Source organism: Pituophis catenifer, unplaced genomic scaffold (assembly GCF_029215685.1).
Source record: "Pituophis catenifer annectens isolate HBS135680 unplaced genomic scaffold, rPitCat1.0.hap2 SCAF_8, whole genome shotgun sequence".
Taxonomy (NCBI): domain Eukaryota; kingdom Metazoa; phylum Chordata; class Lepidosauria; order Squamata; family Colubridae; genus Pituophis; species Pituophis catenifer.
The window spans coordinates 56724811-56751707 of record NW_027256888.1 but is presented as its reverse complement, the minus strand read 5'-3'; the positions used below and the strand labels follow the sequence as shown (position 1 = coordinate 56751707).

At 38.0% G+C, this 26897-nt stretch overlaps 1 protein-coding gene across 2 annotated transcripts in view; it reads right to left on the bottom strand.

Annotated features, from left to right (window-relative positions):
- ARFIP1 (ARF interacting protein 1) overlaps positions 1–26897 on the bottom strand; it is a 40956-nt gene extending 14059 nt beyond the window's left edge. The window contains exons 1-6 of one of the 2 annotated variants that reach the window (XM_070948142.1): positions 26767–26897; positions 20283–20362; positions 10448–10549; positions 6551–6659; positions 6111–6206; positions 1464–1576 (exon numbers count right to left, since the gene is read on the bottom strand). In XM_070948142.1, the coding sequence (XP_070804243.1) occupies positions 1464–1576; positions 6111–6206; positions 6551–6659; positions 10448–10549; positions 20283–20360 (498 nt within the window). In that variant the 5' untranslated portion in view covers positions 20361–20362; positions 26767–26897. The remainder of the gene's footprint in view (positions 1–1463; positions 1577–6110; positions 6207–6550; positions 6660–10447; positions 10550–20282; positions 20363–26766) is intronic. The other variant, XM_070948143.1, reaches the window with a different exon arrangement.

The window sequence follows — 26897 nt, the reverse complement described above, 5'->3', positions numbered from 1 at the left end:
CAGGTTGAGAGGAATATTTCCATTCCATTAAGAATTTAAATGACAATTATGCTACATAAGACTAACATCTGAAGAAATAAAATGCTTTTCGCCCATTTTGATTGTAGATACATAGGTACCTTAAGGGTAGGATAGTTATCATAAAGAACTAATTCTTCCAAATTAAAGTAACGACAAAGAACCTCACTGGAAATCTTCTGCATGGTGACATAATTTTTTTTCCACCCTAAATTATTAACACAGAAACACAAATTGACTTGCATTTTGTAATCTTGTCTCTCTCTATACAGGTAATCCTCGACTTACGATGACAATTGAGCCCAACATTTTTGTTGCTAAGTGAGATGAAGTTTGCCCTATTTTATGACCTCCAGCCAATAGCTTCTCCTTCAGGAGTCAAAGCCATCTGGCATAGTCAGGTTTTAAGTCTTTTCCTGAAGGCTAAAAAAGAGAAGGGGGATCTTACATTCTGCAGCAAGATATTCCGAAGGGTGGGAGCCATAGTAAAAAAGGCTCTTCTCTGGATCCCACCAGCCGAAATTCCTTGGCAAATGGATCTGCATTAGGTCCCTTCTGCCAGCCCAAGTGGGATGAGCTGATCTCATTGGGGAAAGATGGTTCCACTCATGCCATAACAGGCTTTAAAGGTAATAACCAAGACCTCTGAATGGTGCCTAAAAGTAAATTGACAAACAGTGCAGCTCGTGTAACAGTGGTATTACATGTGTTACCAGAAGGGCCTTCAAAACTGTGTGTGTTGCTGCTGCATTTTGAACCAATTGTAGCTTCCAAATATTCTTAAAGAGTGATCAAGAAAAGGTAGTAATTGGTGCACCAATGAAATTGCTCAAAAGGTCTCTTAGCCATGATTTGCCACCTGCTCTTCAAGCAGGAGTCGTGAGTCTAGAAGAACCCCGCCAAGTTGCGCACTGGGTCTGTTTGTGGTAGTACCATCCCATCCAGAACTAACGATAAACCTCCAGATCCCAAGACTCCACTTATCCACAGCCACTCTGTCTTATTAGGGTTCAGTTGAAGTCCCCCATCCAGGCTCCTACAACCTCCAGGTACCACGAAAGGGCAGCCACAAGCAAATACGAGCAATGAGACAAGTTTCAGCTATTCAGGAATTGTCAGGTGAATATTTAGAATGACCCCATGTCTTGCTTTGACCCACTTATTTAGGGCTGCTCAGTAACATAGTTTTTTGTAATATCTCAATGTCTCATTTGAATCCAAGGAGAGTGACACAGTTTAAAAATAACCTTAGAAAAATAAACTATAGGAAACAAATTGCTTTCCTTGCTAAATACCACTGCTGCAAAAAGTTTCTTCCCATTAAATTACTGTAGTAGAGAAAGATTATTATTTTAACTGCATAGCCTTAAAGTGCTAAAATGCAACATTTCATGGCAGATGAAATACCTGAATCACTTGGCTACTACAACGAAACTAATACAAACCTTGTATGTATTTAAACTCCATTTTCTTACAAGTTCCAGTTTTTCCATAGCTGGATTCTTTACTTCCTCTGCTAGAACAACGGGTCCACTTTTCTGCTGCATTCTTGGATTGCCTATTTAGAAATCACAGGTAAGTGAGTCAAAGCTTATTTAGAGCTCTTTAAATGTATTAAAGAGAGATAAGGCAACTTTATTTTCAGCATCGTACTAAAGGAAATAGCACAATAATTAGATTATGGCAAAGTCTGAGAATTAACATTGCTTGCATTTAAATCACAACTAGCAGTAAATTAGAATTAAGCAACTGCAAAAGATTCTGCAGGATTCTCATGTTTTGTTTGCAATTAAATATTAAATATAAGTAATTCTTCCAGAAATGTACAGAAAGGCACATCATCTCTTCTATTTTCATCACATGCTCATGTTTTACCAGAACTAACAGGCCACTCCTTCACAGTGATGTAAAGCAACCATGAATTAAAAGCTATATTTTGTGATAAGGACTGAGAGATTCAGCCCATGGCCACTCCTTTGTGGCATTCTGCAGGGCTCAGTACTCTTGCCACTCCTTTTTAACATCACCATGAGGTTGCTGGATAAGATTATTCACTACCAGGGGTTAAGGTATCATCAATATGCAGATAATACTCAACTTTACATCTCCACCCTTAGTGACCAATTGATGCTGTTGCTACCTTATCACAATGCCTGGAAGCTGTGGGGGCCTTGATGGGGGTCAACAAGCTTCGACTAAACCCGTGATGGTGAACCTATGGCATGCGTGCCACAGTTGGCATGCGTTGCCATATCGGTGGGCACGCAAGCTCAGCTCTGGCACGTGCCAGCTGATTTTCAGGCCTTCTGGGCCCACTGGAAGTAGGGAAACAGGTTGTTTCCTACCTCCAGAGGGCCTCGGGGGGGGGGGGAGGAGGCTGTTTTTGCCCTTCCCAGGCTCCCGGAAAAGCTCTGGAGCCTGGGGAGCGAGAAAAACGGGATTTCCGGTCCCACCAGAAGTCGGCAAACAGGCCGTTTCCAACCTTTGGAGGGCCTCCAGTGGGGCGGGGAAGGCCGTTTTCACCCTCCCCAGGCTCCTAGAAAGGCTCTGGAGTCTGGGGAGAGCAAAAAACAGGCCTATCGGGCCCACCGTGCCAAAAGTCCCCCCCACTCCCCCCACTTTTGGCACATGATGGCAAAAAGGTTAGCCATCACTGGACTAAACCCTGGCAAGACTGAACAACTTTGGGAGCATGGAGCTCCAAGTTCTGAGACTCTTTAACATCTTTAGTTCTGGATGGGACTGCACTACCCCAAACAAACCCAGTGCCCAACTTGGGGGTACTCCTGGGCTCTCAACTTCTGTTCAAAGAGCAGGTGGCAGTCAGAGTCAGAGGAGTCTTGGTGCAACTTCCTGTTGTGTGCCAGTTGCATCTGTTTCTGGATGGGGACTTCCTGCGCTCAGTCACTCAAGCCCTAGTCATCTATGACCTGGAGTACTGTGCTCTACATAGGACTACCCTTGAAGAGTATTTGGAAGCAACAACTGGTGCAGAATGCAGCAGCACGGAAAGTTATTGGGGCTCACAGACAGGCCCATGTCACACTGCTGCGCTCTGCAGGCTACATACCAGTTTCTTCCGGATGTAATTCAAGGTGTTGGTAATTTCCTTTAAAGCCCTGTATGGCATGGGTCTAGACCACGGGTGTCAAACTTGCAGCATCACGTTGCATTCATGTGACATTTTGCAACGTTTTTTCCCTTTGTGGCGCTGGGGTGGGCATGGCCTGTACATGGCGCATCTGACCTGCAGACCGCCACTTTGACACCCCTGGTCTAGACTATCTGAGAAACTGTCTCAATCCAACGTGATTAGTGATTTGTCAATCATGGTTTATGCCTCTCTATGGTTAAAACAGTATTAATGATTGAGTATAATGTATAAATCCAACCCCATATGAAGAAATCATTAATGGAAATGTATCATTTATCACAACATTTTGGAATGCATGTTGGAAACCTGGACTTTACTTCAGATCAAGTTTCCAAGTTTGCTTATCATACTTTTGTGGGTGATCCAATTATTCCACATTAGTGTTTTTATGTTCTGTTAAGACATATAGGACATACACATAGATAAGAAACCTTTTTCATCCTGAGCATGGCAGGCATCAAGGAAGCAAAAGCCAACCTACAAGTGGATACAGCAATCCTATTCCCTCCCAACATACATATGTGCAATTATCCACTGAAGTGTTTATGTGCATTTATCTACTCAAGTGTTCCACTGATGCCAAGGAGTAGTTTTTAGGTGAGAGTCATAGATTAACAACTCCTTCCTCAGATACTATCTCTTCTGAGATTTTTCTAAACAAACATTTATCACTTAAATCACTTTTAAAAAGGAAGGGCTCTTTTTTAAAGCTCATCATTTCAGGTGTGAATTGAGAATCAGTCATTCAAAGCACAAGAAGCTGGAGATATTTCTGTTCCAAAGGGATTCCAGTGACCGCTACAAATACATTGTTATGAAAGAGAAAATATCTATGATTTATTCTGTTAGAAAACATTGAAAGCACAATTACAAAATAATTGTGTTTTCCAAACCAGATTCATACTTCTTTACGACTTAATATCCTTTAATTTGTTTTCCATCATCCTCAAAATTAAAAGATAGCAGTGTAATCCAGCTATTCACAGAAGTCAATGAAAAAATACAAGTAAAGTTGAGAATATCATTTTAGAATTCAGTATTATTACAAACTTAAGAAGTTTCAAATATGAAATTAGATTAGTAGCAAAGCTACTGTTTGAATGCCTGATTCCAATGTAATATTAAGGTATTATGGCTCTATTTTTAGCAGTATATTGTGGATTCCAAAAAAGTGTATTTTAATTCTCAATATTTTTTAAAAGGTAAAAGTAAAGGTTTCTCCTGTCCAATTGTGTCTGACTCTAGGGATCAGTGCTCATCTCCATTTCTTAGCTGACGGAGCCAGTGTTGTCTGAAGACATTTTCTGTGGTCATGTGGCTATACACCAACATGCACAGAAAGGTTACCTCCCTATCAAAGTGGCACCTATTTATCTACTTGCATTGCATGCTTCTGAACTGCCAGGTTGGCGGGAGCTGGGGCAAGTAATGAGAGTTCACCCCATTGTGAGGTGCTCGGATCTTGAACCACAGAGTGATCGTGCCTCCTGCCAGTATTGTTTAGTATCTACATAAAACTAGTGACTAAAATATCATCAATATCTAAAGGGAGCCTAGTGGCTTCTCTTTTTTCATTTTATCAGAAAGACTGGGTGCTTTGAAAAAATGTTTAGGTATGATGACAGATACAAAAAACACCAATAATCCATATTGCCATAGATGGTTTCTCTGTTCATGTAATTAATAATTTATTTTGGAAGTGTCTGAATTCCATCTAAAGCAGCATTTCCCAAATTGATAATGTCTAGATGCTTCAGATTATAATTCCAATCAGCATTGACTATTTACTATAATGGCTAGGTCTTTTAGGAAACACAAGCCCAGAACTTCTGGAGGGTTCCAATTCAGGGACATCTGGAGAATGTTAAATCCAGCAGGCATAGGAAGCACAAATTACCTTGGTAGCAGTTTGCAAGTCCTTTTATTTGTTTAGACTGATATATGTATAGAGATAACCTAACCGTAATACTCACATCCTGGTTACTTTTAACTTGACACCTGCCAATGTGATTATACTACACCATTGCTCTGCCATTTCAAAGGTTTACTTAAAACTTAGAAGATTCTTTTCCAAATGTGATGAATCAAATAAAGTTAAGTCTGTGCTTACAATACAGAATATTTTGGTGGTTGACATTTGGGTACCAGCACATCCAGAAAAGCTTGCTTGGCACGTATATTATAAACTTTTCAACACCAAAATATATTAGAGAAGTACAAATCATTTTGAACACCAAACAACCAGTTTGAATTGGAAGAAGTTGTTCTGAATGCAAAACTAACTATCATTTCTGCAAGTACTCGTTGTTTTGAGCTTGAAATATTCCCAAACTAGTCAACTGCAAAATGACCCTTTAAAATGATTGCATGAATTCGAGTTTGAAATATTTTGCATACCCCCAGTAATTTTTTTTATTTTCCTACCCTTTTCAAACTTCACTATTTTATTATTTTTAAAATATCAGTAGTTTTAGTAACTTTTTGAATCTATTTTTATTCATCTTATAATGCATTTCAACAATGGTAGTATAATTTTCATAAAACCAAGAATCATTCTGTTATTTACTTTAAAAAAGGTACAAACACTAGCACAAATTTTCAATTTTGTGTCGATATAGATTTGTAAATCGTATTTTCATTACAATGGATTATTCAACACAATCATTATTTAGTATTATGATGATAAAATTTGACACAAAAAAATCATTCTAATTAACATTTCTCACAATTCATTTTTACTGAATGCTTCTGTGGACATGCTTAATACTGAAGGAAGATAGTATGCAGAAAAGAAAAGGTAATTATTTGACAAGCCAAGCAGCATAAAAGGCAGCATTCTACTTAGCCATAGCAGTTAATCACAAGTCAAGGAAGTATTGGCAAAGATGGGAGTTAGTATTGTATCAGCAAGCCATTAACTGCTTAGACCTCTGAATACCTTTGGGAATAACTAAATCATTCCCTTGTCCAGCCAGTCTGCAGGCTGCAGCACTGCTAGGCGATATAACAGGAGACATGGGTAATGATGAGGGACCTGGAAATGGGACATATGCCATCAACATCCATCTTCATTTAATCAATATATTTTTAATGCACAAAATATTGGTGAAACTGAAGCAAATCTTAAAGTGAATTAGACTTTGAATTTATGACTACTTGAAACAAAAGGCAATCAATTACATTCTTCATATGGTGACTAAATCACAGAGCTATTTTGTGTTTACCCATTAGATTCTCAACCACTGTTTTGTTACCAATTATTGGTAGCATGTACATTTTACTGCTGAAATCACTGTAGTAAATGGAAGGCTACAGAATACGCCTTATTCTATGTTTTTATACATATATTTACTAATAGTACACATTGAATTCTGTTACCTTGAAAAGGTCCAACTGCAATAGTCCCCTCCTTGGTACTGTCAAAGCCATGAGATGTGATCTGTGTTTCGGACAAACCAAGTCCAGCTGGCAAAGAATGCTTCAACTCCTTAGAAATGTTTGAATAAAAGGGAATATCCATGTAAAAATCCCAAATAAGGGAACATTTAGGCATAATAGCAGTCTTTAAGTCATCTTGAAAAATGTGTTCTACAGTTTGGAATCTATTTTATGGTGTCATGATGTTCTATTTTAATGACAACACAATGCTCAATTACAACTGTTCCCAGGTTTAAGAGACCCCCTTGTGTAACCTAGACTAATTGATTCCAAACTGGAAGACATTTTTCAAGACTGATACTAAGCCTTCTACAAGGAAGAGTTTCCCAATACAGGGGTAACTGTTTGAAGAGCTGAGATTGATCACAGATACATTTATGGATAAAAATTCTATTATCTAATAGTTTAATTAAACAACTGTGGTTGCTTAGATAGAAAAGTTAAACCTCTAAACTAGGTCTTTGTATCAAAAATCATTGCAAACTTATGTAAATTACAGATACAAAAATCTTAGATCACTTAAAATACAATGAGCGTCAATTTTAACAGTCCTTTTCTTTCAGCTGTTCTGAAAATAAGTATTTGAGCAGTAAACTAGCCATCCTTGCACATAATCTGCACTCTTGCTTCTGTTGGTGAAATTTCTCCATCAGCAAAATGGCAGTGAGGCAAGTTCTATCAGTACTCCTAGTCATTGACTTCTTAAGAGTTGGGGGCTAGCAATGAGGACAATGAACTGAACAAATTAAATCTGAAGTTCCTATTCGGACACAATTCAAAATTAAACTGGAAAATTACCCTTTCAATTTAAATTCATGCCATAGAACGTTATTAACTCATTAGAGCCTCAGAATTTCATTTTTCCCCATTTCATGCTTCTAATTTGATACATTCATGCCTTATTTGCATACTTTGCTATTTCGTCCATTTAATGAAATATCACTAGAAGACAAAGATCAAGCCAGAGATTTTGTGAAAAAGATAGAGATAGAGAAGGTTCAAAAAGTGGAAATCTCTTTCTCTTTCTATGTATATATATTATATTAAGTAAACAAATATAGAATTGCTTCAGTCTCTAGCTTTTGCTCCCTCCTCTCATATATATATATATATGTGAGAGAGGAAGGTGCAAAGACTAGAGACTGAAGCAATTCTACATTTGTTTACTTAATATAAAATACAACGCATACAATGAACTTTACATTTGTCTGTTCCATAATATTTAAGCCAGTCATCAAACTAAAACAATATTTAACTGAATGATGGATAACCATTTGTAATTGGCAGGTCAGCAAAACATGACATTTTGGTTTGAAGCACATTTGCAAAACCAGGTTTTGATACTATACTTGCTTGGATAAATAAATGAAATCCATAAATGCCATATTATAGCATTTCATTGGAGGATGAAGACAGAAACATAGCAAAACAAAGTTCTATGTACAGATAGTCCTTGACATACAACCAAGTCAAAACAGGGAATTTATGATCTGAATTCGAAATTGATGGTTTGGCCCCCTTGGAGGTCCCGTGACCAACATTTATGATCATTGCAACATACAACCTTAACGGGCAGGCTCCATTCAGTCATGTGTAATAAGTTACCAGTGTGTGATATGTGCAGACATCTCTTGGAATTTCTCTAAAAACTAAATAGTTATGGCCAAATTGTATATGCAAGTGTATTTAATTACATAGTCAAGAAATTATCATTATGTAGATGGAACAACGATATGCACATTAACAATGTTTACAACAGGGTTAAACTATAGAGAAATCCATAAAATTTACAGAAACGAGAATATTGTAAAGATAGCATTGAAACCAGCTTCTGCCATTAAGCATTATGGCACACTGAAAAGATGTCTTTAAAATAAATCCTAACAGTCATTTATTAATGAATAATTAAAACAAGGAATTTTCTCTCTTTTTTTAGTTATGTTACTTTCTGGTTCAGTTGACTAAAATACTTACTATTTGGACTTGCATTGAACTAAAATAATTTCCCTAGAACTCCCTGATTTTCAGATATGAAGGGCAACACTTCCCCTATCCCAACTGAACTGAGGTTTTTTTATTTTTTTAATTGAAGTCGAATTAAGGTGTCTCTAGCACATATCTTCACCACTGATATAGGTGTGTGGTTGGTATTAGGTTTTTTTAAATATTTTTTTTTAAGTTTCAGCATAAGAATATATCCTTTTACTTCCCTAGATCTTTGTATTTCTTTAAAGTTAGCGTTCTGTGCTGTCTGGGGATTTCTATAAATATCCCAGATTCTCTCTCAACCCTTTCCACGCCCATGTTTTGGCAACTGCAAAATATTTTCTTATTTCCTACAAAGTGCCGAAGTTTTACAGCAATGAACAATAAGCAGGGATAAAGCTTTAATCATTTACAAGATTCAGTCTTTATAGAAAAGCTGTCAGCTTTAGTTTCAAAGCCCCAATGTTAATGACCATAATAGGCATGAAAATATGCCAGAAGTCTGCCTTCATTGTTCATTTGACTGCTTCCAAAAATTAGAACATATATATAGTTTCACTATTTTTTCCCCAAGGTCTGGTTGGCACAGAACACTTTCCAGGCTTAAATTTATTCCATTTTAAACTTTTATGCAATATTCAAAATTGGTACATAATGCTGAAGCTGCGCTTTATCTTAATTTTTCATTTATATCTGTCTTTTTACCTCTTCTCTAACACCAATATTTACTAGAAGGACATCTGCTGCATCACTTTGCCTCTGAGGTAACATTAATTACTAGTGACCTGGTTTGCACATACGGTGAGGTATAAGATAATTTTTGACTTCTTCTGGAGAACTTTTCATCCTGGGCCATACTCTCTGTATAAATCTTGCTACTCATCAGAGATGCAGAATTTAAAATTGTAACTTGCTTTTTAAATTTTTTAAAGACTTAACAAACTAATCTTTCTTTACTTTTGTTACTTACTCTTGCTATATTTCACTCTGCATCGGAAACAACATTTTTCTAATAATCAGTCACAGCCACAGTCTTTACTTGCATGTTCAATAACTTGCACAGCCCATAAACACCCCATAAAAACCATATCCATATTTTAATAATGTACCAATTATATCTATCGTGAAACATTACATTTTTCAACATTTTCATAGGTCATTAATTTTTATCATTTTTTTCCCTTGGACTTTTATAACATTCATTTCTGTTCCACTCTTTTACATCTCATGAATGCAAATCTCTAAAATAGTCTGCCTAGCATTTCTCACTTCAATTTTATCGTCCTCAATTCTATTTTAAATTTCACTCATGCTGCTAGATTTGAGCTTCCTTTTTAAACCCTCTACATTTTAAAAACTAAACGGATACAAATGATTGTCCAGTTTTAGTTTATTCTATTTTATGTATAGCTCTAGAAATGAAATACTCATTTTTAATGAATAAGGCTTCTCCCATCAGGAAAATCTCGGCTACCCTGACACAAGTTCTCCATTTCTTGGATTGCTTAATCATTAGTAAACCTGGATTACTGCCAAGCAATTTAGGGAATAATAATAATAATAATAATAATAATAATAATAATAATAATAATAATAATAATAATAATTTTATTTCTATACCGCCCTTCTCCCGAAGGACTCAGGGCGGTATACAGCCAATTTAAAAACACAAGACACAATAATGATTAAAAATTAAAATAATTAAATAGATTTGGCCGGTTTAAAACCCCAAAAATTTAAAATACCCCAATTTAAAATTATTATGTTGATAGCCCGGCCTGGCGGAACAACAGGGTCTTCAGTGCGCAGCGAAACACTCGGAGGTCGGAGATCTTACGTATAGTGTCATACCATGTTATAGTTGTGCTCATGAATGTCTTCCAATTCTCCATTGCTTGTCACAGAAATCTCTGCTGCTGAAGTTTTGGGGGACTCTTGAGCCATTGAGCACGCCTACAATATGAAAAAAGTGCATTAGCTTTCCTCAAACATAATCAATATTCAGTTTTTGGACATTCAACATTTTTTTTTCCTGGGCAGGGCAGAAAATGGAGAAAATCTTGATATATCCAAGGTATATCTTGAGACTCTTATATAAGAGTTTTATGAAACATGATGTTACTAAGCTTTGTTTTTGTACCTTGAAGTCTGTGTTGACTCATGGTGACAACTTGGACTAGTTGTCACCAACTACTATTTTTTTTGGCAAGCTTGTTCAGAGGTACTTTGCCATTGCTTCTTCCTGGGGCTGTGAGTGAATGACTGGCAAAGGGTCACCAGGCTGGCTTCATGGCTAAAGCAGGACTTAAACTCATAGTCTCTTGGTTTCTAGCCAGATCCTTAACTCAGTGGTGTCAAACTCGATTTCATTGAGGGCGGCATCAGGGTTGTGTTTGACCTCGGGGGGGCTAGTGTGGGTCTGGCCAGCATGACATCACTCGGCCCTCTCAAGCTCTGATTTTGCTGACAGAGGGTTGCAGGAAGCCGTCCCAGCCGAAAATGGAGATTGAGAGCCTGTTTTCACTGGCAGAGGCACCGTGGGCCAGTCCTTTGCTATTTCCAAGCTGGCCCCATGGGCCAGATCTAGGCACCCTGCATGCCGGATCCGGCCCTCAGATCTTGAGTTTGACACACCTGCCTTAACCACTACACCAAATTGGCTCTCTGTTATTATATTACTGGAATCTAAATAAGCAACTATGCATTCATTGTCAGGGTTCCCCACCACAACAGTATATTTATTTATTTATGAAATGTATAGTCTAAAGTTAACCCTAGCATATGGCATATGTAGGATGACATATAATCACAATATAAAATTACAATCTAGCACAGTAGGTATGAATAAATGATGCTGAAAGAATGTAAGTGAATCACACCGTAAGTATCAATAACTTAATACTTATTAAGTAATAAGTATTAATGTCATATGTTAATTAAAATATTAATATATTATAAGCATATCTGATCATGCAAAATAGACAGTCTCAATGGCACATGAAACTATATTGCTCAATTTCTCCCTTCAAACTTACAGAGGACTAAAAGATGGTCGTTATAGTTCTCTTGCATCCATGTGAGTCTAGGAATGCTTAGAATCAACCACAACTACCAGCATCCCTTATCATTAGCTTTTCTGACTAGTACTGATAAAAGATATACATTAGAAATATCAGGAGGGCTTAGCATCCCAGTCTGAACAAGTAATGTTTACAACAAATGTTACCTCACTGTCTTTGTGATGGGTGGTTGCTGGAATGAGTAAAAAATACTCAGAATATAAATCAAGAGTAGATACTCCCAACATGATCACCCAAGGCATGAAGGTGATACTAGGTACACAACTAAAGCAGGCAGCACCTATACCAGGCAGCATTAATGGGAGAAAGTGATCCTGTATTTTACTAACAAAATTACACGGATAGATGAGTTAAAGTAACTGACAATATAATACCAGATGACTGGCCTCTCCATTGCTCAATATGCTACTGAGGAAGAACTTAGGACCTTTAGGGATAAGAATGGCTTATTATTAATCTGACACCACTGGACAATATAGTTAAGATGAAAAGAATCAATTATATAATGACATCAGAATGGAATTCAGAATTATTAATTCAGAAGTTCATAGTTCACTATTCAGAACTTGAAAAATAAAGATTAAACAGCATTGTTTTCATAATTAGGTGGAATATAGTAAGGCATTACTTGGAGACAATATAGCCAATGACCAAACAATATCAAAGAGATTGTGTGGACAACTCTTCAGTATATGCCACTCATGGAAAAGAGGAGGTTGATAAGTTTTATGGTCAACAGACCATGCAAGCAAGAAGTGATATTTGTATTTGGAGACTGGAATACCAAAATTTGAAATAATAGGGAAGAAACTAGATGGGTTGTATGGTGTAGGAAACGGAAATGAAGCCAATTCAATTACTTCTTCATTGCATTATAATATTCAAGCAATCAAAGTGACATACCCCCCACACACATACACACACACACACACACACAAGAAGGAATACACAGAAAGAAAAATGACAATATTAGTGGTAGAAGAAGGTAGAAATACTATTTTAGCAGTAAAAACAGGGCCAGGGACCGATTGTGGAATAAAATCATGAAGTAATCATTTGCAACTTCCAAGTCAAAGAAAAGTAGGACAAAATTGATTAGTTACCAATATACAGCATTTTGAAAGCCCACACCAGGCCTGAAATTCATTATTAGAGAATCAGAGGAACCATAGAATGAAATCAAGGTTGTTAAGGATGAATATGAAAAAGAGATTGCAAAAGACTAAGAAATAGAAGAGAGCAAATTGAATATCAGAACAAATTAGGAAAATGGCCAAGAAGAGAAACCAAAGCCAAGAAAGATAAAGATCACAAGGAGGAATTTTACAAAGAGTTTCAGAAAGCTGTTACAAGAGACAAGTAAAGATACTAAATATAGAAGCAGGAAACATTTCCAAAAGATTTCTCGAACTCAGAAAGACCTTTCAACTTCAAATTGGTATTCTAAAGAACACCAATAGACAGATTGTAAGGGATTCAAATAAGACGAAATGAAGATGGAATTTACTGTACAGTAAATTTGTTAACTTTCAAGATTCCTTAGAACAGAGGTTTCAAAACTGTGAGGTGTACCTTCCTTGAGATGATGCAGACAGAGTCCAGGGGAAGTGTGAAGAACCTTTTAGTACATTATTATAATAAATCCACTTTTCCCAAAGTTTGTTTCCCAAACTATATTGATCCCGTTGTTCATTTGTGCTCATTTTGGTGTTTAGATTTTTAGGGACTGTGTATATGTGAAGGTTATACTAAAGGGAGATATGATGGTAAAAAGTTTAGAAACTCTACTTTAAAAGATATTTCCTATTTACAAGAAGCTCTAGTTCCAGAAGACAAAGTTAGATTAACATCTAGTCATAATTTATTTATTTATTAGATTTGTATGATCATCACCCCATCTCAAGAGCATAGCTCTGGAAAGCTCACAACAAAAATTAGCAAAAGTTACAGAAATACAGAAAGCAACAGAACATGAATCAGTCGAAGTTCCAACCAAACTATGCTAACAAATCTGGAGATTGACAGTCCGGCCAATCAATTAAAAGATTGAAGCCTATGTATCAATCCAAAGAAAGGAAACTTAAAAGAATGTGCAAACTACCATACAATATTTTTAATTTCACATGGGATCAAAATAATGCTTACTATCCTCCAATTACTTGGAATTATTTGGAATTACTTGGAATTACAATTACTCCTGTTACTTGTCCCAGCTTCTGCCAATCTAGCAGTTTGAAAGCACGTAAAAAATGCAAGAAGAAAAATATGGTGGGAAGGTAACAGCGTTCCGTGCATCTTTGCCGTTTAATCATGCTGGCCACATGACCACGGAGACGTCTTCAGACAGCGCTGGCTCTTCGGCTTTGAAACGGAGATGAGCACTGCCCCCTAGAGTTGGGAACGACTAGCACATATGTGCAAGGGGAACCTTTACCTTTACCTTTATCTTCCAATGCAAACTAGATCCGTCTATGGAAAGGCAGATATTGGATGTTCAAGATGGTTTTAGAAAAGGGCAAGGAACAAAAGACAGTATTGTAGATTCACACTAGATAATTGAAAAGCCAAAGAGCAACAACAAAAAAGGTAAACATGTGCTAAATTGATTACAGAATGGTGTTAATTATGTTGACATCAAACTATGGATTATCCTTATGAAAATGGGAATCCCATAAATCCCCGTCCTCGTGTATAAACTTATACATAGGTCAGGAAACCACAGTCTGGACAGAAAACGGCAACACAGATTGATTCCACGTTGGCAAAAGAATGCATACTTAAGCAGTGATGAGCTTTTGGGCTGAAAGGCCATGGTCTAGTTTGGCCATTTAGACCAGAGGTCTCCAACCTTGGCAACTTTAAGACTTGTGGACTTTAACTCCCAGAATTCCTCAGCCAGCAAAGTCTTAAAGTTGCTAAGGTTGGAGGCCCCTGATTTAGACAACAGCCGTGCAGCCTGAAAACTCATTACTACTTAATTGGTGGCGGCTATGAAAGCATATACCAGTTTACAACTACATATTCTTTCCTTATTTATCCAACCTATATGCTGAATATATATTGAGGAAGACTGGATTGGAAGATGAGCGTGGTTTTAACACTGGAGGCAAAACATCAATAACCCGCTCTGTGCTGATGATGAAAATGCAAATGATCTGCAAGCTCTAGTAATGAAAAGATAGAGAGTAAGGAAGATGACCTAATAAAGCTGACAGAAAATCAAGCAGCACAGTGAAAAAAAATGGGACTAAGATTACAAACATAGAAAACCAAGATAACGACAACAGGTAAGGTGTGTACTCTTTCTGTCTTTTTTTGTGGTTGATATGTTCTGTTACATTAATTATAAACCTGTTACTCCCTTGATATTTATTTTTGGAGTAATACAGGCAGTTCTCACTTAAGTGACTGCTGGTTCAGTGGCCATTCAAAGTTGCAATGGTGCTGAATGTGGAATCTTATGGCCAATCCTTAAATTAAGGCACTTGGCAACCAATGCACAATTACAACACTTGCAGTGCCCCACACTCACACGATTGCTATTCGCAATGTTCATAGCCAGCTTCCAAAAGGCAAAGCTAGCAGGAAGTTGCAAGCCATGGTCATGTGGCATCGTGCTTAATAAACCCATGGACCAATTAACAGCAGCAACCAGAACTGCCATTGTAAGTCAGTGTGGTCATGTGATTTTTTTTTTTTTTTTTTTTGCTATATAATATCACTTAGTTGCAGAATTCCTGTCCCAATTATGGCAGGGGATTAACTGAGGATTACCTACAACCAATGGTGAGATCTGAACCAGTTTGCTACAGGTTTGCTGGCTGCGCATGCGCACCAAGTCCACACTGTGCAACTATCTTCGAGACCGCCTGCTGCTACCAACGACCTCCCATTGACCCGTGCGCTCCCACAGAGAGGGCCTCCTCAGGGTGCCATCAGCCAAACAATGTAGGCTGGTGACCCCCAGGAGGAGAGCCTTCTCTGTGGGGGCACCTACCCTCTGGAATCAGTTGCCCCCAGAGATAAGGAGAATCCAAGACCTCAGTGCCTTCCGCCATGCCCTTAAAACCCACTTTTTCCAGCAAGCCGGGTTGGCTTAGGAAAAATTTTTTAAATTTTTTAAATGTTTTAATTGGTTTGTGATTTTTAAATTTTTGGGCCAAATTTATATATATTTTAATTATTTTTAATATTTGTATTTCATGTTCTTAATTCTGGCTGTGCACCGCCCTGAGTCCTTAGGGAGAAGGGCGGTATATAAATTGAAAAATAAAAAAATAATAAAATAAAATAAAATAAAATGCACACTGTGCATGTGCATGCGCACCAAACGCACGCTGCGTGTGCATGCGCAGTGTGCACCAAACATGCGCTGCGCATTTAAAAAGCTACTGGTTCAGTCAAACCAGTAGTTAAAAAAAGCTACGATCCAACAATCAGCTGTGCCGTGCGGTTTAGCTTTGCTAGAAAGCAGGATTTCCTTCTTTCTAGTGAAGCTAAACCGCACGGCACAGCTGATCCACCCCTCGCTATTCTACTTACCTTCCCAAGCCTTCTTTTGGTGCGTACTGCGCATGCTGAACCGGAGCGAACAGGTAGCATTTCACCCCTGCCAGTTTCATACTAAAGGCTTTTTTTGCTCAAAGCTGCAAGCACATAGGCAAGCAACTGGTGCTAGCACACTTTTCTCAATGTGTATACCTCACTGTATGCCTTAGTCTCTTGTAATCCCTTTCTCTCTAATGAATGTAAATGCAAACATTTTATTATTTTCTTGTTAATTATCCCAATGCTGGGATGAGCATTCCAAAAGGCAGGGGGGGTTGGGAAAAGGGGCTATACGATTTGCCCTTTTACCTAGCTTCCTCATGAGTTGAGTTGCTGCTGTTTGAACTCACTAAGCTGTTTGGGTCACATCCTTTTGACATTGTAAAGCAAAAGAAAGCTCAAAATTGTAAGCAGTCCTGGTCACATGATTTTTCACTTAGTGACTTTGCTTAATAACCAAGTTGCTTGTCCCAATTGTTTGTTTTACCTGTTTGCAAAACCCTGCTTCATTCCAGGCCTTAACATGGATGTTATTTTTCCCCTCTGAAATAATGATAATCTCTAATGTATCTACTATAGTTTTGAGAATGATACCTAGTTATATATACAAATAAAGTTTGTGTGAGTTTCCAATCCCCTGGTCCTAACAGCGGTCACACTTAGTTCTTTAAAATGCCATATGAAGACAAACATTCCCAAGAATAGGATGAAGTACTGTACCTTATTATAGCTTTAATCAGATAAAAGTCATTATCTTTTGAGTCTACTCTGTTAAGCATTTTTTTTTTTTTTTGCAGTACCTGTAGAATTTTGGAGCTATCATGAAGGGTTATCTTGCCACCCCTTTCATGCAAGTGAATCTCTGTGCTCAAGTTTTTAGACCTTTGCTTTAAAAACAAACAAACAAATATTCCATTTAAATATATTGAAACTTATAAACAAGTAATTCTAAATACAATACAATTGAATATATTACAGAAGTGCAGATTGAAAAAAATCCAGTTGTGCTACAATTCCCTACAAATATCATTTGAAATTGTTCAGTGCCATCCTAATATTATTGGGGAAATATGTGTTAGCAACAAACTGCATATTACAGAAGATGTGTTTGTCCAACCTGTTTGCAAAAGAAAACAATGTTTCCTAGTGTTAAGCAGAAATGTATTACAGAAGTTTGTATAGTTTGGCAGATTACTTGGCCAGGAGTAATTATTTGCTCTAGATAAGCAACTAATGACAAAGATTGTGTGTGCTTAACATGTCTTTCAACAACTCAAAAATATTGAACTGACATTCTTATAATAATTGAGGATGCCCTTGAATTTATTACTGAAATGAAGCTACATTTAAAATTTAAAAATATACAAGTGTGTTATAACTCATGTTAGCAATCATTATTATTGCTACTATTCTTTTTTCCTCTTTCAATGTCTGACTATTCTACAAGAATGTAGGATCTAGACTGGTACACAATTTATGTCACACAAACAATACTGTATGTTGTATTTTTTATATATATAAAATGGGCTGAAACCAGCTAAAACACATTTGAATATTGAACTGAAAACCATTTAAATGGTCCCAGAGTGCCCTCATGTGGAAGCTCTTGAACACTCAAGGGCTTTCATTAAAAATATAAGTTGTAACGTTTCAATGGAAAGAAAATGAACAATTCAGATTGGTAGAACTGACGACTCAAAGCAAAGGTAAACTTTTTCAGGCTAAGGAGAATATTAGAATCTGTATTCAAAGAATTTATTGGAATAATATGTATTACAATTTATGAAACTATTCCCGCTCTAGTTAATAATTTTCCTATTTTATTACATTTAATATTGTAATTAAATAAAAACTTTTGGATCGCATTCAAGTCTTTGAACTGCATTTCTCCTTGGCTCTCAATATGGTACTAGGAGACTGTAACCTGCCTTGAATTCAGAATCCTCCAAAATACTTTATAATACAGGCAGTTCCTGGATTAAGAACATCTGATTTACAGACAACTTGTGCATATGACCAGGCTGCCTGTTACTCAAAATGGTGGATGGCATTCGCCTTCCTCAAGCCAACAAACTGCTGAAGCCATGCAATCTTTTCATGAACCACTGAAGTCACACGTTTTTAATACACAACCTGTTTTCAGCAATTTATGAAAACACTGTGTGACTTCAGCAGTTTTGTAGTTCAAGGAAGGAGAACTCTGTCTGCCATTTTTAGTAACAGGCAGTCCACTTCATAAGTACAAACTCTGCTTTGTATACAAATTTGAGTTAAAGACAGACTTAGGAACGGACCTGCTCTTAAAATGGAGACTCCCTGTACATCTTCTTGCTACTGTAGACATTCTAGGCTGTTTACATGGTTTTAAGATCCATGGTACTCTCAGTAAAATTAACAGCAAGGTGGATCCCTGAGCTTATTACAATGCCCAAGAGAAGGAATTTTGAACTGCCAATTAATTAAGTGTTTAAATTTACAAGACTGTGCAAGTTAGTCCTTTGTTGGCTTTTTCTACCTATCCAGTTATTCCAAATTACTTACCATGTTAGAAGGAATGTGGTAAATCAAGTATTATTTCTAAACATGGGGTCATATGCCCAAATGATTTGCTTTTAGAAAAAATTATATCTTATTTCAAACAATTAAACTTGGATATAATGTGGGACACGAGGAATATTATTTCCACAATAATGGAAACATGTTTTATAATTAATTTTAATATTTATATTCACCTGAGTCACAAGATTTTTCACAGTGATAAGTTTCAAAGTTCAAAATAATAAAAAAAAACAATTAAAACAGTACATAAACTCTAACCCCCCAAATCTTAAAAAGTATACTACTTAAAATAAATATAAAAATTAAATCAGAAATTAAGAAATAAAACTTCAGCCACTGTAGGGCAGCCTAACTCTTAACTCTTACTTGAACTACAAATGTTTGGTGAAACAGAATAATTGCAATGGCCTTCCTAAAAATAAATAGTGCAAGAGCTATTTGGGTCCCTGATGGTAAGCTTTTTCATAATAACAAAAACACTCAGGGTTATTAATCAGTCCTAGTTTAACCAGCCATGGTTTTCAGCATTTACTAACATTTATTAAAAGTATATGTTTTTCGAATGTTTAAAAGAAATCCAGAACTTTCCAAATGCTATATGTTTAAGCCTAAGTAGATCAATTATAAAAGTCTTCTATTATACCACAATCAGAGACTCTATCCTTACATTTAGGCAGAATGAGCACAACTGATACAAGTAATTCTTGCCATGCAACAGTTTTTTTAGTGACTATTTGAAATTAACATGAAAAAAGTAATTTTTGACCATTTTTCACACTTACAAGCTAACCAACTACCTCATGAGAAGGCACCCAGAAGAACAAGCAGCCCATGCACTACATACTATATATTTTTCCAAGTAACTAACATTAATCCTGTCGAGGTAGGAGAAAGGATGGGGTCACCTATGCACAAATGAGTTCATTGGTAAGCACTGAAACAATCTGGATCAGTATGCACCCATTCTGCAAACCTGTTAGGTAAATAATACCAACAGTGCCTGCCCCAAATGTAGGAATATTTTTAGCTAATCATTTTTGGATTAAAGGTAAAGGTAAAGGTAAAGGTTCCCCTTGCACATATGTGCTAGTCGTTCCCGACTCTAGGGGGTCGTGCTCATCTCCGTTTCAAAGCCGAAGAGCCAGCGCTGTCCGAAGACATCTCTGTGATCATGTGACCGGCATGACTAAATGCCAAAGGCGCACGGAACGCTGTTACCTTCCCACCATCCCTATTTTTTTACTTGCATTTTTTACGTGCTTTCAAACTGCTGGGTTGGCAGAAGCTGGGACAAGTAACAGGAGCTCACCCCGTTATGTGGCACTAGGGATTTGAACCACTGAACTGCCGACCTTTCGATCGACAAATTTTTGATCAATCCAATTTTTGGATTAGCATCCATATAATAGAGATGGAATTCAATTTGTTTTTCCAGTCTGAGGCTGTTAAAGGATTGGTTGATTTCTGAATAGCTATTACTATAAGTATCACCCAATCACCTCAGAGTCAGACTGGATTTCTTCTGGAGCCTGGTGAGGTTCATCAATCGTTGGGAAACTCTTGCTGTGTTCTGACATACCTGAAATGAAACAAGTTGAGCATGCATTATTTTTTTTTTTAAAAGTAGCTAAATGTATTCCAATGAAGCTCCTATAAGAGTTTATATTTTGCTTTATTATATTTATTTATGCATATATGAATATGTATTAACATAACATAACACACACACCACAACACAACAAATTGAAAGCCAATTTGGTGCAATGGTTAAGGTACTGGCCTAGTCAATTTTAGGCCTCCCTTAGGTATAAAAGTACATAAAAGCTCTCTCTCTCAGCCCAAAACTCATCACAGGGTTATTGTTGTGGGAAAATAGGAGGAGGAAAGTGTGTTCATCATCTTCAATAATTTATAAAAAGGCAGGATAAAAATCTAATAAACAATAATAATTATACATTTCAACAATTAATACTTCTTGGAAACGTCATGACTGAGGGGACTAAGAGGAGGGAGAATATTTACAAACTAGATCAGGGGTGTCAAACTCGATTTCATTGAGGGCTACATCAGGGTTGTGTTTGACCTCGGGGGTGGAGTGGGCGTGGCCAGCTCAATGTCATTCATGTTGAGGGCGCCTGTGGTGGCCCAAGCATTCTGCCAGAGAAAATGGATTCCTGAGCTCCATTTTCAGCTGCGACAGCCTCCTGCAACCCTCTGCCACTGAAAAGGGAGCTCAGGAGGACCTGTGTGCAGCCCTCCTGAGCTCCGTCTTCACTGGCAGAGGCACTGCAGGCCAGTCCTTCACTGTTTCCAGGGCAGCTCGCGGGCCAGATCTAAGACCCCATGGGCCAGATCTGGGCCCCGGGCCTTGAGTTTGACACCCCTGAACCAGATAGAAAAAAATCTTTTTAGATGTTGTCCCTATTTCCTTTAAACCATAACCCATAGCAATCAAGGAAGTGGGAAAAAGAAGTAGAGAAAGTTGTTTATGGCAGTCCCGTTGTGCTTGATTTGACTGGAAAAAAGCCAAAAAATTCAAGGTCTACTTGTATATCAAAACGACTAAACAAATACAAGAAATACAAGATTATAGAGTTGATAATGTTCTGCTTCAGATAGTCTACTATTTTAGGAGCTTAATTTTTTTCCATGATTTCTGCTCTATGTTAGTTCTAAAAATCTTTTTAGTTTAAGTATTAAATGTTAAATAATGAATGAATCCCAAAAAGCAATTTTGGGAGTGGTAGTTCAACTATGGTAAAGGTACAAAAAAAATTGTCTGAAATGAGTCATAAAAACTTCCTGATCTGGCCACTATCCAGTGTTTCACTGCAAACAGCTGGCCTGGCCTTGTTGATAGTTCCTATCATAGAGTCATCTGAAGATAATTCTTTAGACAACTGACTATTGAGCCAACAATCCTCCAACAATTCAGCCAATAATTCAGCAATTAACTCTTCAAAGGCTGGCTCCAACATTTCTCACTTTTTCCCCTGGAACTTTGCCTAATATATGGGTTTTTGATTCCTAGATGGGCTTAACTATTTTTTATGTAATGTTCCCACTGTGAGTTCTCAAACTCTCACTCAAACTTAGGACAGATTATGGAGTTCTGATTTATACTATTTAACCAGTGAAATAAATTGGAGAGAGAATTTATATCAAGACATGCTCCCTAAGAAGTTTGCATTTTCCTCTATACCAGGGGTGTCAAACTGGCAGCCCAGGAGCCAGATACATCATGTGCAGGCCACGCTCACCCCAGCTCCACGAAGGGGAAAAACGTCACGAAACATCACATGACAGCAACATGACTGTGCGAGTTTGATACCGGTGCTCTACACCAGTGGTCCCCAACCCCTGGTCCGCGGACCGGTGCCGGGCCGTGGAGTACCTGGCACCGGGCCGCGCAGCGGCCGGGGGACATGAACGCTGCAGTGCAAAGGCTCCTGGGCTGTGCGCAAAAGCTCCTGGGCCGTGCGCAAAAGCTCCTGGGCCGTGCGCAAAGGCTCCAGGGAAGAGAGCCCCGCGCAGGTACGCACGTGTGGCCCAAAGCCCCCACCCCTGCGCGCACTCAGCGGGCCACGGTAAAATTATCAAAGGCTGATTGGTCCGCGGCGATAAAAAGGTTGGGGACCACTGCTCTACACAATACAGAAAGATTTCATAAATTCTCCAAACTTTACTTGTTGATATTTATCAACTTGATTAAAGAGTCTTTCAGTTGTATGTAGGCCTACAAATAGAAGAAAATGAGGTTTCAAAAGAATAAGAAAGAAAAATCCCTATTTTCTTCTTCCTCATTTGGAACTCGCTCTTATACAATTTCTGAGCACCCTCATAAGCCTTTATTCTAGGCTGGAAAAGTTAGAACAAATACTTTAAGAGTCACAAATTGTTCTGTCCCCATTTCTAAGTATATTACAGGAACTGCACATTTTAAAAATTAAATTGCCAGCTAAAGAACAGAGTTCAGGAACTAAGGGCCTATAACACTATAAAGTATTAGTACTGTATTCTGTGCAAATGGCTTTGTCTATCTCCTCCAAATTCTCATGCAGATAAAAGATGGGGGAAAGGTAGCATATTCAGACTTGCAATATTCTATCATTCCAATGGTTCTAATAGAAGTAGTTTAATTCTACACAGTGTCTGTTTCTTAGTTCAGAACCAGCCCATAGCTCCACTTGTGCACACAGCAGGTAGGCAAGTGAGCGAAACTCCATTTGTGTGAGTGGCAGGTGTGTGTGTGCGCTCGCCACTTGCTCAAATGGAGTTGTATGCGTGCTGGGCCACCATTTGTGCAGAACTATCCCCTCTCTCTCTCCTCCCGCTGCCGGTCCTCAAAGCCGGAAAAGTTGGAGACTGCTGGTCTAGCCGATAGGGCTGACACCCATGCTCTGTTGATGCCATACTCTTTATTATTTTGATTGTGAAGGACCATAACAATACAGTCACTTACATTTTAAACAAGGTCACTGGTGTTCTTATCAACATTTAAAAAAAAATATCTGGCTCTGCATAGTGCTAAGTCAGCATATTCTCATTGCAAGAAGAAAAATGGCAATAATAATGAAATTAATAACTGTAAATAACTTCTGTACATCTTAAAACAGGATGTTCAGCAAAACTGTGCTAATGACTTAGGACATTTATTTGTGGGATTTTAATAATGCTATGCATACTAAATTCATAGAAATAAGATTAAGTCATATAACAAACACTGAAAACCAGCAATATATTGTTCTACTACAGGTATGCATCTGGTACTGTATCCTGTCTTCTCCCCAAGCTTAGTCTTGCATATACTGAAAGCTAAAGCCTTATTTGCCTGAACATGCCCACAAAACTTTTCAGTCATCATTAACAAATATTGATCGTGTTCTTTGTTACTGTATTTAATAGTAAACTGCTGTTTTTTAACTGAATGAGAAACCATGATTGTTTTTATATAAGTAAACACATAGGACTAGCAATGTCTATGCATTTGTAATATATTGTGATCACCCTGCATCTTATAATGGAATGTAGCAATCACTGTCTATAGGTAAATAAGAAGTTATAATAGATACATGTGCTTTGTGTTGTATCAGCTGGGACATGCTACTTTGTTTAGCAGATGACAATTCAGGAAGTAATTTTAAGTCTCCATTCAAAGCACACATACAGTGTAATTTTTACAGCCATAGTATATCAGTTTAAGGCATTAAAGGAACACAGCCTGATAAAATTACAGCTTTATGCAATTTCATTCAGAAATTTTGATGTTTTGAAATAAACCCATTTATCTAGCATTACTTTCTAGGATGTTTTCATCATGCTTCCTTGCCATTAAATATACTGCAATATATTGCAGTGATTCCAACCTGTGCTCCGTGGACCCCTGGAGGACTACAGTGTCATCACAGAGGGTCTGTGAAGGCTTGAGAAAATGTTATGATTCAAATCTTGTGTTGTTTTGGGGGTCTGTGGCCATGGTCAAGGTATTTGAAGAAGGTCCGTGATAAAGAAAAGGTTGAGAACCTCTGACTTAGAACATTTCACTGGGTATGCCATTTAAGTATTACATTGTTGCAAAGGGAGAGAGTGGACATTTCAAAGCCAAGATGCTATTCAGGCATATTGTGAAAGTGTAATTAAACTATCTAAGAATATCTCAGGCACTTATTTTCCACCTTTTGCTAACATTGACCCTATTAACACAATAGCTATCCAAACTCAAAGAAACGACTGGGTGTAAGATTACAGCATATTCCGTTTTTAAGCAACTGTCACTTTTTGCACTTTTCAACAAAAAAATATTACTGCCAGCTTTCCTTACGACAACTTTTAGGTGACCACAACACATTCCAGTCCCAAACGTTTGATCAGAACTGCCTGAACACCAAGCAATGGAAAAGCAAAGCAAGCCACCAGACTTGAAATTTTGGGCTTAGACAATTTAGAACTAAGCCGCCTTTGGTCTAACCTAGGTGTAGTACACAAAATTATCTGCTACAATGTCCTACCTGTCAATGACTACTTCAGCTTCAACCGCAACAATACACGAGCACACAATAGATACAAACTCAAGGTAAACCGCTCCAAACTCGATTGCAGAAAATACGACTTCAGCAACAGAGTGGTCAATGCCTGGAATGCACTACCTGACTCTGTGGTTTCTTCCCTGAATCCCCAAAACTTTAATCTTAGACTGTCTATTGTTTTTTTCAAAAAGTTTTTTATTAATCATTCAAAATGTATTATTTATTTATTTATTAGTCCAATTTATATGCCGCCCTTCTCCGTAGACTCAGGGCGGCTTATAATGCATTATAGCAATAGCCTGCATATTTTTTTCTATATACCTGCTTATTAGGGCTTTCGGGCCCCCCTAAGCAGTGTTGTTCTATACAAAGTTGGCTTATTGCCCCCACAATCCGGGTCCTCAATTTACCTACCTTGAAAGGATGGAAGGCTGAGTCAACCTTGAGCCTGGTGAGATTCGAACTTACCCTAATTGCAGGCAGCTGGCAGCTAAGTGCTAGTACTTAACAGCACTTTAGTCCGCTGCACCACCGAGGCTCTTTGCTTCGATGCAAAAATTTAATTTTAAATTAAAATTAAAAATAGATTAATAGACAAGTATGTATAATTGTGTAGAAATATGATATAGATTGTTAGTTTGATGTTATGTATAAATAACATATAAGGTTAAAGAATTATATTATAGTATTAAGTTTAACATAATTTGTATTAGTTTAAAGTGTTAGAAGATATTTAGAACCAGAGATGTCATATCTATGTCCGATGTTCGTCTTAGACTGTCTACTGTTGACCTCACCCCATTTCTAAGAGGTCTGTAAGGGGGTGTGCATAAGCGCACCAACATGCCTATCGTCCAGGGGTGAAATGCTCCCGGTTCAGACCAGATCACCTGAGCCAGTAGCGATGGAGGCGGGTGGTTCAGAGAACAGGTAGTAAAAATCCCTGCCTCCCCCATGCCCAGCTCAGCCGCGCGATCATCAGAGGCTTTTTTTCTTTTAATGCCTCTGGCGATCCAAGCTGAGTTGCCTGATCGTCAGAGGCATTTAAAAGAAAAAAAGCCTCTGCACATCAGGCAGCTCAGTTGGGATCGTCAGAGCCTTTTGAAAGCATTTTTTAACAATCTCTTCGCCGAAAAGGTTATAGAAAAAATGGTTTTAAAAGTAAAAAAAAAATTAAAATGGCCACGCCCACCCACTCACATTACCCCTCATCACCACAGAACCAGTAGTAACAAATTTTAGATTTCACCACTGCTACCATCCCTGTCCTACTGTCCCCTTTTATTTGTACCCATTTCATATATTCACAATCATGTTTATACTTATATCTGTTATCTAATACACGCTTGACAAATAAAATAAATTAAAAACAATTTTAAAAAAAAGCAGGAAAGAGATGAGGAGGAAGAAGAAGAAAAAAAACAACAACTATTCAAGGGATTCACAAATAAGCTGAAATTCAGAGAGTACTTCCTCCTGTTTCTGCATCCATACCGCCCCGCCTGCTTTCACGGTAGATAATGAATCCGGGTGTGAATGCAGGATTGCGCCTCTTTTTTTTTGAGTTTCAGTTGTGTTTTTCTTTTTAAAAAAAAAGGAAAGTGAGAAGCGACTTTCACTGTTTGTAAAATGAGCCAAACTTCCTCCTTCTGTCCGTCTTCAGGCTGGGGGTGGGGTGAGGGGAGAAAGCTGCCCCCTGATAACCTCTCGGGGATTTTACAGGTAATACGATTCAGGTGCTAAAGAGGAAGGGCATAATAACCCCATCCCCATATCGTCCCTCGACGGGCCGCCTCCACGAGCAACCAAGACACGGGGGGAAAAACTTCGTGGCTGCCCTGCACCCTCCCGGCTATCCGCTTCTCCCTTCCCAGCTCCCATCATCCCCGGCGAAGAGCAGAGGCTGCCGCTAACCGGCTCGCCTTCCACCCTCTCTCTCTCTCTCTCTCTCTCTCACCGTCGCTCCTTCCTTCCTTCCTTCCTGCTACTCTGCCGGGAGCGCCAGAGAAACCTTGAGAAAACTCAGTTTAGGCCGCCTTTTTTTTTTTCTCCTTTAATCCTTTCTCGCCCAGAAGTCCGGCACAGATC